The sequence below is a fragment of the Heliangelus exortis genome, chromosome 19 (genome assembly GCF_036169615.1).
Source record: "Heliangelus exortis chromosome 19, bHelExo1.hap1, whole genome shotgun sequence".
Classification (NCBI taxonomy): domain Eukaryota; kingdom Metazoa; phylum Chordata; class Aves; order Apodiformes; family Trochilidae; genus Heliangelus; species Heliangelus exortis.
This window is the reverse complement of record NC_092440.1, coordinates 5,359,806-5,373,608: the sequence shown is the minus strand read 5'-3', so window position 1 is coordinate 5,373,608 and position 13,803 is coordinate 5,359,806. Positions and strand designations below refer to the sequence as shown.

At 38.4% G+C, this 13,803-nt stretch overlaps 1 protein-coding gene across 5 annotated transcripts in view; it reads right to left on the bottom strand.

Moving 5' to 3' along the window:
• The window catches only part of PI4KA (phosphatidylinositol 4-kinase alpha), a 57,498-nt gene that overhangs the window by 2,958 nt on the left and 40,737 nt on the right, over window positions 1-13,803 (bottom strand). For all 5 annotated transcript variants that reach the window (XM_071763471.1, XM_071763473.1, XM_071763472.1 and 2 more), the window contains 20 exons: window positions 12,886-13,044; window positions 12,548-12,699; window positions 11,946-12,053; window positions 11,224-11,351; window positions 11,024-11,143; window positions 10,313-10,392; window positions 9,981-10,174; window positions 9,155-9,245; window positions 8,187-8,354; window positions 7,604-7,657; window positions 6,260-6,380; window positions 5,823-5,952; window positions 4,217-4,287; window positions 3,346-3,418; window positions 3,156-3,226; window positions 2,699-2,808; window positions 1,977-2,081; window positions 1,383-1,508; window positions 959-1,079; window positions 165-324 (listed from right to left, as the gene is read on the bottom strand). In XM_071763471.1, the coding sequence (XP_071619572.1) occupies window positions 165-324; window positions 959-1,079; window positions 1,383-1,508; window positions 1,977-2,081; window positions 2,699-2,808; window positions 3,156-3,226; window positions 3,346-3,418; window positions 4,217-4,287; window positions 5,823-5,952; window positions 6,260-6,380; window positions 7,604-7,657; window positions 8,187-8,354; window positions 9,155-9,245; window positions 9,981-10,174; window positions 10,313-10,392; window positions 11,024-11,143; window positions 11,224-11,351; window positions 11,946-12,053; window positions 12,548-12,699; window positions 12,886-13,044 (2,342 nt within the window). The remainder of the gene's footprint in view (window positions 1-164; window positions 325-958; window positions 1,080-1,382; window positions 1,509-1,976; window positions 2,082-2,698; window positions 2,809-3,155; window positions 3,227-3,345; window positions 3,419-4,216; window positions 4,288-5,822; window positions 5,953-6,259; window positions 6,381-7,603; window positions 7,658-8,186; window positions 8,355-9,154; window positions 9,246-9,980; window positions 10,175-10,312; window positions 10,393-11,023; window positions 11,144-11,223; window positions 11,352-11,945; window positions 12,054-12,547; window positions 12,700-12,885; window positions 13,045-13,803) is intronic.

The window sequence follows — 13,803 nt, the reverse complement described above, 5'->3', positions numbered from 1 at the left end:
GGCTGTACAATTGCAGGTGTATTAAGTTGTTTCAAAGTTTGCAATATGTACCAGGATAGTCTGACAGGCTCAGATCCCCTAGTGACACATGTTTATTATTATTTATCTTCTCATTTAGCTTTAGGCATGCAAGCACTTCCACTTCTGTGTTAAGAACATCTCACCTGACTGCCAGATACCCTCTGACACACATCTCCATAAACCATTTGAACGGAGTTGCCTCCATTTTTCCTCCCATTATCATCACCATCTCATCAGTCAGCTTAATGTCAGGCTCCCAGCCCAGATTTCCACCAGGTGAGCTTTCAAACATGAATCCAAAATCTGTACACAAAAGATAACCTTTGTTGGTTAATTGTGTGCTGTGGAAGCTTATAGAAAAAGGAGAGATTCATTTCATGTATTAATACCTACATTTTCTGCCAATGTTTTAACTCTGAGGGGAAAAAAGCTTTGGTGAAGTGTAAGAACACCAACAAAAGAATCATCACCATGACACTGCACTAAACAATGACATCAAATAAAAACTCCTTGATGAAATATCTGTGCAGTTAAAGAAAAGAAAAGCTGGAGCAGAGGTTACAGCCCCATACAATTATATAAATACACTTATCAAATTTAACTCATACTCATACAGTGATGAGAGGAACCCAAAGATATTTTTATGTATTCATACATGTAAATACACATGTATGTATGTATAAGTATGCATGCATGCATAAAATCCATACATGTCTCTATATTCTTTCCTGAAGCTGGTAAGACTTTGCAAAGCCACATTTGCCCAGAAGCTGGCAATATGAATACACAATACTGAACAGACATGAAAAAAATCCCACATATATTTACAATGCATGCAATTGACTGATCTCAAAGAGAAAACAGCTAATTGTCTTCTATGAGCACTGCAGCAGGAGGAAAAGGTAACTACTGGAGTGTGAATGGAAATATGACTGACCAATATGAATGATGTGTCCTTTTTTGTCCAGCATGATGTTGCCATTATGCCTGTCTTTGATCTGGAGCAGAAACAAGAGAAGACTGTAGGCAGCCATACTGCGGATGAAATTGTAGCGAGCCTGTACAAACAAAAAGATAAAACAGATCAGAACAACACAGAATTTAATAACTCTTCATCCCACGAGCAGATACAACTGAACTAAGTTTTTTTCCATTCATGATTAATGTTCAATGACATTTTCCATACATCTACAGCTGCAGTAACTTCTTTAGCTAACTCACTCATAGATAAAAATGGATTATCAGCATCAGAAACCAGATAAAGCATAATGGTAGTCATTATCCAAATATTTGTCATTATTTTTTATAGCTAGAATGCTTCTCAATTGAGATTTTACTGTGCTTGCAAACTGATATTTTACCTTCTGGAATGCAAGGGTAGATTCATCTCCATATTGCCTTGTAAAGTAATCATACATCCCAAAGTCTGTCTGCCTGCCCAGCTGGTCACGGGATGTGCAGTCAGGAATGCATTCAATAACACCACACTGAAGGGGAAGAAGAGAAGCAGGTCTGTAAAGCACACTCCCAACATACATTTTGTCCATGGCTCTTGGCAGTCATACAGGTCCCCTGGGAAGTATGGGTAAGCCTACAGATGACTGAATACAGAATTTCTAGTTTATTAAAAAAAAAAAAAAAAAGTATAACCAGTTTTTTAGGATTTCTGTGCAACATAAGACAAGCTCTGTGACTTTCCACTGACTTGCACAATGTAGTCCCAAAAATCAAACAACAAACATGAATAACCACAGGCAAAACTTCAGAGCCAAAAGCTTTAGAAAAGCAGGATGCTGGAGAGGAAAGACTCTTTCTGTCACTAGTACTCCAAATATTTGGCAGAAGTGATGTGGGAAGTAATTCCCTGCAGGATGGAATTTTTATGTGTGCTGGAAAATGAAGTTTTTTTGATTAGAAACTATTTTTTACAGCACTACAGTTAATTGTCCACTTACCCCTGGAGCTGTGGCCACCACTCTGTATGGAAACACAAAGAGATCCAAGCCTACCAGCTGAAATATGTTCTTGAAGAGATCGATGATTTGTAAAGCTAACATGTCCTGTTACACAAGAAAAAAATTATACAGGCATTACAGGAATTATGGATCATAAGTTAGATTACAAAAATGCTCTGGAGAACTCTGAAGTGAACATTAAGTTACCCCAGCAGGTCTGCAGATGTGTGCTTGTGTATGCTCTATGACTATGGGATAAATCAAAAAGGGAAAAGAGAAATGCTGTTTAAGTGGGTAGCAAGCAGCACTGAAGATTTAACTGCTGACCTATGAAGAACAAACTTTTCCATCAGTCTTTGATAAGAGGGCTGCTAATAACACCAGGGGTAATCACCAGTGTTCCCACTTAATCAAAACCAATCAAGCTTCAATTTACAAGATACCACCCTGGAAACTACTGCTATATTACCAAGAGTTCAATGAGAAAATAAACTCTGAAAACGTGTATCAAGTTATGGTAAACTGTCTTGAATGAATGACCTTGGTTTCCAAACCTGAATTTATCCAGTGCCAACAGCACCATTCTCTCCCTCAGTCCATAACTAGCAGTGATTCTCAAAATTCCAAAACAAAATATTTCTATACTAAAGTTTTTTTTCTTTCTTACATATTGTCACCTACACATCTGTCTTCTTTTACTGTAAAGCCTGATGGCTTTGTACCTGTCTGCAGTCATCTCCCACTTTAAAGATAGCTGCCTGCCAACAGATTTTCTTACTGTCCACCCCTTCTTCTGCACTTTCATCTATGGAATCAGAACGACAACGCAGACCTGCAAGAAGAGGAAAAAGCAAAACTCAGACAGGGACTTAAATTAGAAACTTCATATCATGGCTCTCTGTACTCAAAAAGACAACATTTCCCTGCAAGTGCACTACAGATATTTATGTCTTGCAAGGCAAATGCCCTAAGTACCATAGCTGTGACATTAAAAAAAAATGCAAAAAATTGATTTAAGTTTTCAGAATTTTCTACTCTCTTGCTTTGATCCAGTTTTGCTTCAAAGTTCAACATGAAAATATTTTTACTGCAGCAGTACAGGTCACTAAAAGCAGGTAATTTTAAAGGAATTGCTGATTCTTAATTACTAGTTTCAATGATTAAGACACAGTTACTAACCTTCCTTTTCAAGCTCACTAACTCCACATCGTTTCACCTTAAATTTGGCCAGGTAGGGTGCTTTTGCTGCACTGAATTGTAATAAAAACAAAGATGATGATGAGAACAAGTTAGCCAAACAAGAATTTCCAGAAAAATGCCTTGATATCATTAATTAACTTAATGGAAGAATGTAAGAAGAGCATGATACCTCTGCATAGGAGTTCCTGATTTGTAATCAATGTCCAGAACAATAGCTTCAGGATTGCTGGGCAAGTAACAGCCTGGAAAAAACAGGGACAGCTAAGAACAAATCTATTTGCTAATGTGACAATGCAAGCTGGAGAATAATTAATGTTAGTGTCTATAATTTCAGTAGAGTTGCATTAGTGAATGACAGACAGAAAATAATACAATTTTGAACTAGTGGTGCAGAATCTGTACCACAGGAATATACAGAGAGGACTTATCTTAAAATAGTCCCTAACAGGATGTAGCAGTACATCCCAGTGTACTAGGGAGGGCCCTTAACAACTCCACATGGTAGGAGAATTGAGACCTGTTAGACAGAGATCAGGAAAAGCTTTTATCAAAGTATTTTAAAGAGAAGATTCAGACTGGGGAAATATATGTTCAAGATTTGTATGGACTTTCAGACAATGATGTTTCAAGCAAGTGCCTGATGGGAAAAAAGGAGAATGAAAGGACTTGGACACACTTCATTCTGGATATAACATAACTTGTCAAAAGCAGTTCACCTTTTTGTAAAAGAAGGCAGTCCAAAGAAAAAGATCTTACTTACCTTCCTTCTTCAGACATGTGTTTTTATTTTTATTCATGATATGTGTTATCTAACTTGCTCTTGGGCAAGTTTTGATGCACCATATGAAAACTACTTGGTGGGTAAAAATATTTGAATATTTCCAAGAGGAAAAACAACCCAACTGTAACAAAAGAGCTGCCACCAGCATCGAAACTGAGAGCTGCCACCTGCAGAGATTTCAATATTTGCTTCCAGAAAATACAGTACCCATGTTGAGTGCACAAAGCCCACTATATTATATAATTAAATCACTTCTTACCAGGCTGCACTTTCACCTCAGACAGAGCACTCAAACAAGCTTTTTTCCTTTCATCTCCTTTAGGGAATGGCCTAGAAAGATGAGGGATATTTTATTTATCTGTACACTATATATTATTCTATATAGTAACCTCACATTTGTTTCAAATTTATAGGAACTTCACTAAAAGAGAAGTCTGTGTGACTAAGATCTCTATCTTAATGAAGATTATAGTCTTTACTTTGTAGATTTAACACTGATTTGATATACAGGTTGTTCACAAATCTGAACAGCATGAGAGATGTGAATGAAATATATGAAGATTTTTTCCTTATTCAGTTGAAAGTTGAGCATTGTACCTTTGTACATGAGATCAATATAATTTTCACTTGTGGAACTTATTCTAGAATAAGAACATTGCTAACTGGAAAAGGACAAGCCAGCAAAATGCCTGATTTGTTCACATGCTTAGCATGTTGCAGGTGTCAACTGGATAACTGGTACCATGGTTAACCATCAGGGTTAACATAGTAATGGTTAACCACTAGTATGTGTAGTTACCCAATTTGCACAGGCACTTGTGTTAAACATCTCTTGAAATAGTCACACAATCACATGCTCAGCTGGTATAGCAGTATGCAACTAAAAGGCACCACTTATGCTCTTGTTTTAAGCAGTGCAGCAGATTACTGAAGCAGCAACATAACATTTAATGAAATCACCACAGATGACACATTTTTTTCATTTATGCCATCTACAAACCAAACAGCATCTCCTTCATTTTGCCTCTACACTGGAGATGCACAAAAAACAGATTCATTTTAAGGCTGGGGTACAAAATGTAATGCTTGCAAAGCACAGTGATCATCTGTTGCTTAATTATTACTCCATACTAACAAAGAATGGATTGAATTCTAAATATCAAGATCTTCAGACCCTACACCCCTCTTTTAACTCATCCTGCTGGGTGAAAGCATCTTGATAGCCACACAGAAGGCACCAAATATTGGATTGTTTCTGTGATGAAAGTGTCCTGATGCCCTTATACTAGAGGCTTGCAAGGCTTCATTTTAAAAGAGGCTTGTTCCAGGATATACATTTTATGACTTCCAATACTTTCACACACCTATGTTTTAAAAACATACAATGAAACCACACTTATAGACTTAAAGCTTGTGTGCTCAGCTGCTGCCATCCACTGGCAAGCTTTATATTATAGATCATCTTACTGCTGCCTTTACAATCAACAGTGAGAATCTCTCTATGAGCAGGACGTCCAGCTTTAAGAGATCAGCAGTCCATTGGTTATGACATCAGATCTTCCTCCATAACCACAATTTAGGAATGAAGGAAAAAGTCTTAGATGTGCAAAAAGAACAATTGTCTTTGTATTACACTGTGCAGTGAAATCTGGGGAAAAGGCAATTTTCTGGAGTTTTAGCAGAAGATAAAACATTCACCTATGCTTGAGGTTTTTGGTTTTGTGGTGTTCTGTGTTTTGATTTCTGTGTTTGTATTTAAACTCTTGAGAACACTATTCCAATACTCCGAAATGTGACTCAATCTCTTTAATCAGGACACTGGCAATTAACAGAACTGTGAGCCCCCCAAGAAGTACAGCACTTACTTGATGATGGCTGAAACATTGGTGATTTTATTAAAGAAATCAAATTCCCGTTGGTAGAACTCCTTGGCTGGGCCAGATAAGGAGCCAGTTATCTCCTCTACAAGTTGCTCCAGGAGTTCCCCAATGTCAGCTGCATGTGAAGAAGGAAGCATTTGCGTCAGAAGCTTAATTCAGAAAGCAAATTGATATGGGTGAAGGAAACAGCCACTTTCAAAATAGTATTCAAAAAAAAAAGGTACTGATGCAAACATTGCTGCATCTCTTTTGAGCCATTCTGTCCATCAGAACACTTCTAAAGAACAAGCCCTACCTCTGCAAATGAAAGAGAAGTTCCTAGCTAAAAGGATCCCTCCTGACAGGAGAGAAGCAGGAAGGAGACTTAGTCTGAACTGAGACAAGGAAAGGGATCAAGCTAGATTATATTTTAAAGCACTTACGATCTTTTTGGTGTCCTTCTTCATCCAGGTAGATATTTGTTTTCATGTTCCAGATGAACTGGTGAGCCAGGAGCTGGGATTTGGCAGCTGCCCACAGGATGTATTCTCTAACGTAACCCATCTGCAACCATATCCAGTCCAGGAAGGACCAAAAATCATTACAGCTCTAACAGACTTGGTATTACTGCTTCTAACAGCTATTCTCCAAATGCAGAAATACTTAACGGAAAGAAGACCTCTGCATTTTCATTCACACACTCAAAAAGACCTTTGAATAATGACACAGGTTTTTAACAGGTAGCAAATTGACCTAAACTGTTTTCAGCTTTATTACTGACCTACTCTGCTATTCTGACCAACCTTCTTCCTACCTCTGTGCCATTTTCTAATCTGTTCTATTTGGATTTCAAACCTCTTTGAGCTTAGGACATACCCTACTGTGTGTACAAGGCACAGTGAAATAGAGGCATTGATCTTGCTGGGAATCACTAAATGCTTTCGTAAAACCAGAAATCTAGACAGTGTCATATGGACTACACATTTTGATGTAAAGAACTGCACGTGCTGGCAGAGTTCCACAGAAATTCTAAAAAGTAAGAACAAGTTTACAAAAGAAGTGGAAGTGTACAAGGGAACCCTACCCATTCCAGAAGTTGCATTGGCTTTCCTCTACTTGCAGCAACTTCTGTAGTCTGCAGATGTTTGTGTTGAACTGATACTAACAGACAAGGTATCTGATGTTCTTGCTCTGCATTGCAGAGGATGCACACATGTGCAAAGTCCTCAAAGAGTAAGTACAGTCACACTGCAGGCTGGGAATGCCTTTACCTGAAAACACTGCCCTGGCCAGAGTTCACAGATAACAATGATCTCACATTAATGAACTCTGAACTTGGCTGTCAAGCTTTACTTCTGGCTTCTTCAAGATGAAGCTAAAATGCAATTTCATATACAGGATGGAGCACAAGACATCCATAGATGTCTTCTCTGGTTAACTCCACAGCAGAATGATTAAGGACAGCAATGTAATTTCATTATTGCTTGTCTCATGCAGACTTTCCAAAGCTTTATTCAGACAGAGTTCTCATCTGGTGTTTCCCATGAACAAATCTCTTTCCTGAGAGATGAGTTACTTAGCCCCTGGTTTCTCAACTTTACCTGTTCATGAAAGAGGTGTATCCAAAACAAGCCAGCCTCTAGAGACAGTACTTTTTCTTCTATGTTTTAGAGATGTAGGATAACAATAAGCAGCATTAAAGCTTGAATTTTGTCTGATTTGCAGTTTTAAGTCTAAAGGTTGCTTATAGTCTGTTTTGTTTGTATGCACCTATTTCATATCCTCACCTTGTCATAACGAAGTGCCTGCACAATCTGTGGAATGTAGAATAAAATGGCATCCTGAAAGAGAAAAGATAGCAGGGTTTTACTGTTACTGTAGCTGGAAGTGAAGAGAGGTCACACGCACAGAAGAGAGCTCCCTTCAGCTAATATATGAACAAAATAATACTGCCTCTTTATTTAAAACTATACACCTCCTAAAATAAAAATACTTTCCTGTCCTGTTACTCTCTTCAGAAATTTCATTATCATACATTATACAGTCCTAAAGTCTGACAGATGTTAAAAATCCAGTCTTCTGATGCTTCAGAAGAAACACCTTTCCACTGAGAAAAGATTCACATGGAGCAATTTGAGAAGAGTCCCCTGAGGAATTCAGCTTAATTTGACTTATAACAAAAAAGTTAAATAGTACATGAGCCAGTATTATGTGAAACAGTCAACTTTACCTTTTCATCCCTATCCACATTCTGCAATGTGGTTTGCCTATTTAGCACACATGTGTCTCCATGGCATTAAAACCAAGCCACAATGACTAAAGGCCATAACTTGACTTGGGGTGTTCAGGCTCTCCTGGGACTCATCTTACCGGAGGAAAAGATCGCAGGACTTTAACCCCATACTGAGCTGTTAGAGGATGAGGTGGATACATGCTTGAAAAATAGGACAGGCCAGTTGGTGGATCTGTTGGTGCCCAGCACAGAACATGGCTGAGCTCAGGTGCATCAGCATCAATTGTATGCCAGGTCACCAGGTACTGAAAAAGTAAAGATACATTAGGAGTTTATAGCAGCCAATAATGTCTGGGTAATACACATCAGACAATAATGCCATAGTCTGGCTTCCTGTGCCAGGGAAGTGAAAAATGATACATTTTTTTATACAAAACCACAGCTATTTTATCTAATGCATTTTTTTCCAAGGAAATCTAACTATTGGAATCACCTCACCTCCCAAATCACCAGCTGAAGTTACTGAGGTCAAGTTACCAAAAGCACAGTACAGGAGTTGTAGGATAGGGAGAAGAAGAAAGGATGAGCCCTTTTGAAAGCATTGAAGAAGATTCAGTTTTTCTGTCATCTACTTTGTTGGTGACATACAGAATGCAGCTCTGACAAGACTGCATTGACAGACTAGAGTGTTTCACTGCAGATCAGCATGAAGAGATTCTTCCATTTTAAGAGGCTGGGCCTTTTCACACACACAATGGGTTAAGCTTGAATTCATTTCAGCAGCAGCACCCACCAGTGCTCTTTTTTACATATTATGCGAAAGGAACAGAAATCATGGATGTATGGCAAGTGATGAGTTTTGAGACATTTTGTATATGGTTAGAATACACTCAGGAGCAAGATGTATCATTATCTAACTAACAACCTCTTATTAGCAGTGATTCTTGCCCCAACACTTATTTCCACAGATGTTCTGTTATTCTCTCCTACGTTCTCTCACTTGAAGAGAGACAGAGAACAGAACTAGAACTAGATATATTTTACAATATATCTGGAATAAACTGCCATACTGGGGCCCTGTAACAGTAAAAACATTCATAAGTACCTTTATTGCTTCAGGAACATCACTAACAGCTCCTGGGTCTAACCGAACCAGACGGGTCACTTCTGTTCCAATAGCTTCAGTGTTCTTAAATCTAAGCATAACCATTAATGCAACAACAATATTAGAGTTTTACAGTCTTTTCTATTTATGTGAAGATGAGGACAGCAAACAGCTGAAAAGTATATGCTTAATAAACAAATAGTCCAACTATGAAATAAGGCACACTGAGGGACTGAGATGCTGTCAAAAGTGGATTCAGGAACAACTGGTCCTCATCCAATGCTTTTGTATAAGCCACTAGTATTTCAGCCCATTATTAAATTCTTGGCTGAAAAACTCTGTCTGGGATTCTAGAGAAAAGTTCACAGAATTCTACTTGGCAAAAACTGTCACTGTTGTAAGGGGGAAAGAATTTCCTTTCCCTTCCAGAGCCAACTATGCTAATTGTCCTATAATAGTTATTGAAGTGCAAACCAATATACAGCTAAAACACTTCATTCAGAGATACTTTTAGCACTGTTTAAGTGCTATGCTTGCTAATGGCTTAAATACTTTTAAAAAACAAACATGATTTCTTCTGAACAAAACACCATCTATGTGTTAGCAAATAATGGGTGGCAGGAAAGGAACCTGGACTTCACTAGAGCCTGAGCCAAATGAGTGTATGAGAAGTAATCTAGTTCCTTTAATTTCAAAGGTCTGAAACAGCTGTTAAAGTGGGCAAGGGGGCTGTAAAGAGGACCAAGTGTCATCAGCAGTTTCTGCTCCTAAGGCAGCAGAAATTAGATACCACTTGTTTTGTTTTGGTTGGTTTTTAATATCTCACCTGGTAGGCAGCTGTACAGCAAGATGAGGAGAAATGCTCCAGGCCAGATTTACATTATCCTTCCACTGCTTCTCACTAAGACTGATGTACTTAGACCTCCAGTTTGCTACACTGCTCTCTCCAGTTTGATCCAACTCTAGCTCAGGGGAAGACAGTGGATTGTACCATGTGATTAAGCGTTCAATCTCAGTAGCCTGAAGGAAACAGAAAAAAAGGACTTTTTTCTGGAAAAAATAAACCCACTCCTGATTTCATACTTTAGTTTATTTATCCTGCCACAACAACAGGGTCTTAGAAATTCATGTAGTTTCCCTATTCTTCTGAAGACTCACCAGCAATGAGAGCAGTAATGTTCTTCGCTTCATGTAGTACTTGTGCAGCTGAGTACCTCTGTTTGTCTTCTTAGACATTCCTTGAGAAAAGGATAAAAAAGTTTTCAGTGGCTTTTGTTCAGTGTGTTAAACTATACTTTCAAACTGTCCACATCTGGCAACATTAACACATCAGAACTGAGTAACAAACCATAGGACAGTTGTAAACTTAGATCAGAGTGACTTCAGAAAGTCAGCACTGCAGCCACCCATCATACAGATGCTCTCTGAAAATATGGAGTACAACTTAGCCAGTATTGCATTCATTATAGAAACATGACAGCCAACTAAAAAAAAAAAGCACATAGTTTACAACTGTACAAAAACACAGCCCACAATCTAATGTCATTCTGTTGCCCCCAGAGAGCATTAGGGGCATGTTTAAACAAACAAAGCAGGTTCCTTACAGGACTTCAATACATTTTGACCTCCAGACTTATTTCTTTTGCACTACAGAATTGAACATCCTGTCAAAAAGACAAAGTAATTTCAGAACTCTGCTGCTTGCTACCAGTTAAGACTTTTTCTGCCCCTGATCCAAAGTTTGGCACTAGTAAATAAATACCCTGCCAGAAGAACAAGAGTCCAATATTCAAGGTAAATATTGATTTTAAGCATATGAAATATGCTGTATAGTTGGCTGCAATGAGCTGGTCACAGTCAAAAATGTACCTGATTTTTTAGATATGGTTGACATGCCACTGGACAATGGGTAAGTATTTATCCATCCCTGTGTAGCCTGTTGCCGAGACCCAACGTTGATATCCAGGTTGCTCCTGGTATCTTGATTATCTAACAACAGAGCAAAGATCTGATGCAGAACTGACTCAGAGAAACAACAGACTTTTGAAACAGCACATAAAGGAACTCACCAGGTGGCACAAGCTGGCTGGCTGTCAGATACTTCTTGTCTGAGAACATTGCTGTCCAAAACTTGATCAATATGCTGATATCCTCACGAAGCCTCTTTTCCCCTTGTGTAGGGAACTTTGAGGGACAACTTAAAGAAATCAGACAATTAATGTTAAGATGAATGCATTAGAAAAAAAAAACAAACCCCACAACAAATCTAACCTAGTCATATCACTTATTCTGACCAGAATCTATAGTATAGAATATATAATTACAGTTTATCCTCATTGCTTTATTCTGTCTGACTGAAGAGTACAAACTTCCTATTATAACTGAAAATTGAGCAGCAGTATGTCAGCATCTTGGATTAATCTGAAATTTAATACTGTGACTGACTGACCTCCTCACATTCAGACATTCCTGTCTATTATTCTTTGTGCCCACGACAAACATTTAAACCATCAGTGTGGGTGTACATGCTTCAAAATAAGGAAAAGAACAGAAGCATTCCTGAAGGTACTACTTTATAAACCACATGTAAAAACTGCAACTTTTATCTAAGCCTCTTAGAAATGGTTTATGAACTACATAAAAACACAAGGAAAATGAAAGTTTCTGTCAAAATTGGTGAAAAAGAAGTTAAATCACTGAAAGAGAAAGACAGCTGCTGCTTTGAAGCATAGAGGAAGTTCAGGAAATCACACACACACTTTCAGTGAGTAGTTGCAAATTAAAAAGGTACCTGAAATAATCAAATGCAGTTGAATAAATCTTTTCTCTCAAAACATTTCGAATCGTTGCATTTGGAACCACATCAGCGTGAAGCAAAGACAACCCCAGAGTCAGTAACCTAGCAAGTAAAATGGAGAATAAAAGTTTTGGTGTTCCCAAAATGGTGACCAATGCAACACCATAGAAACCACAGCTACAGCTGTAATTCCATTCAGCTCATTGGAATGAGTCTTTTGGAGCTCTTGGCAAGCTGTTTTCATTAACATAATTTCACCATTGTGATCCTAAAGCTGTGATTATGGAACTATACAAAATTGAAGCCTTCAAATCATAAAAAACAAAAGCAATTGATGGTGCAATATTACCCCTACCTTATACACTGACTGGGATCCATAACGTGGACAATTCACTATACGAAATTATCCCACAAAGTTTTCTGAAGTACCAAAAATTACTTTCAAGCTAAAGTCATCTACTTCTACTTTGAACCACAGAGCTTAGACTATACATCATTCCAGGCTTTTACAGGAGTTTTCACCACTTGAAGCCAAGGACCACCCCTCTATAACCTCATTTCTTCCATCAAAGGAAAAAAAAACCAAAACTACTCACTTAAATCGGGGTCCAATTGCTGCCACATGCCTATTCAAGCTGCCTTTTGACCCTCCTATGTTCAACGAAAGAGACCTCTGGAGCAGGCTGGAGAAGATCTCAATTTGGTCAGAACTGCAGTACTTGGCTATTTCAAATCTCTGCACCAAAAACTGGAAGAGAGAGAAAGGCATGGTGTGCTTCCTTTGACCTTCAACTCAAAAAAACCCCCCCAGTCTCTTCTATTTCAAACACCTTTCTCCCCCTCAGTTCTTATGCTCATCTAAAAATCTAAAAAAACATCTAAAAAAAATTAAAAAACCACAACCATATGCAGGACACTGGGAAGAAATACACACCTCTATCCAGATGTAATGTGGAGTCACCTCTGGTGGACAAGGTCTTGGCTGGCTCTCTTCTGAGGCTGCTAATGGATCTGCTTCTTTCTGCTCAGCAGAAAACAGGCCTAATTTCTGCTCAACTGTCATTTGCCAGGCTCCTGCCATTTCTCGCATGAACTGAAAAAAGGAAATTTATGGTGTTTTCCACTTGAAAAGGACCTTCTTATGTGGATGGCACAACCTTTCTCTAAAGGGCATATAAGAATCTAATACACCAATTAAAATTCACTGTCATATTAATGGGAAGGTAAAGCCCTGGCTATACATCTCACCTGAAATAAAATGTTTCTTTGCCATCCTAAGTTACCGAGGGAATCATCCTTCTGCTCTACTAAAGGTTACTGCTTCCTATACCAGGAGAGCAGAGACAGCATTTGCCAGGTTCTCATGTACTACAAAGCACAGTTTGCCCCATAAGCACATCCAGCTGAGGAAATGCACAACATAATGATGACATAACATTAAATTAATTCACTTTTGCTGAACCTGCTCCAGTAAGCAGCGTCCTCTGATAGAAAGGAGGCCCAGCAACCAAGGGTGCTTTTCTGATCTCCTCAACAAGAGACAAAGAAATTTACAGGAAGCCAAAGAAAAAAAATACAAAAAACTGATGCTTATGAAGTTAAAAACCTTGGCATGTTCATTTAAGCAAATTTAAGTAAACTTAGATTGATATCATCTTCAGGAAGTAAAACCTCAGTGCCCAGAAACTGGAGCAGTTATCAGAAGTAGCTTTCTCAGCTGTGTGTGGGCTGTCACCACACCATGCTGAATTGCTTTATTTCTATTAGGTTCATCTCCACCTCACAAAACACAGCTGGTCCAGCCTGTTACAGGATCAGGAGACTTGCAAGCCTATTTTTTATGCAAGGGTGC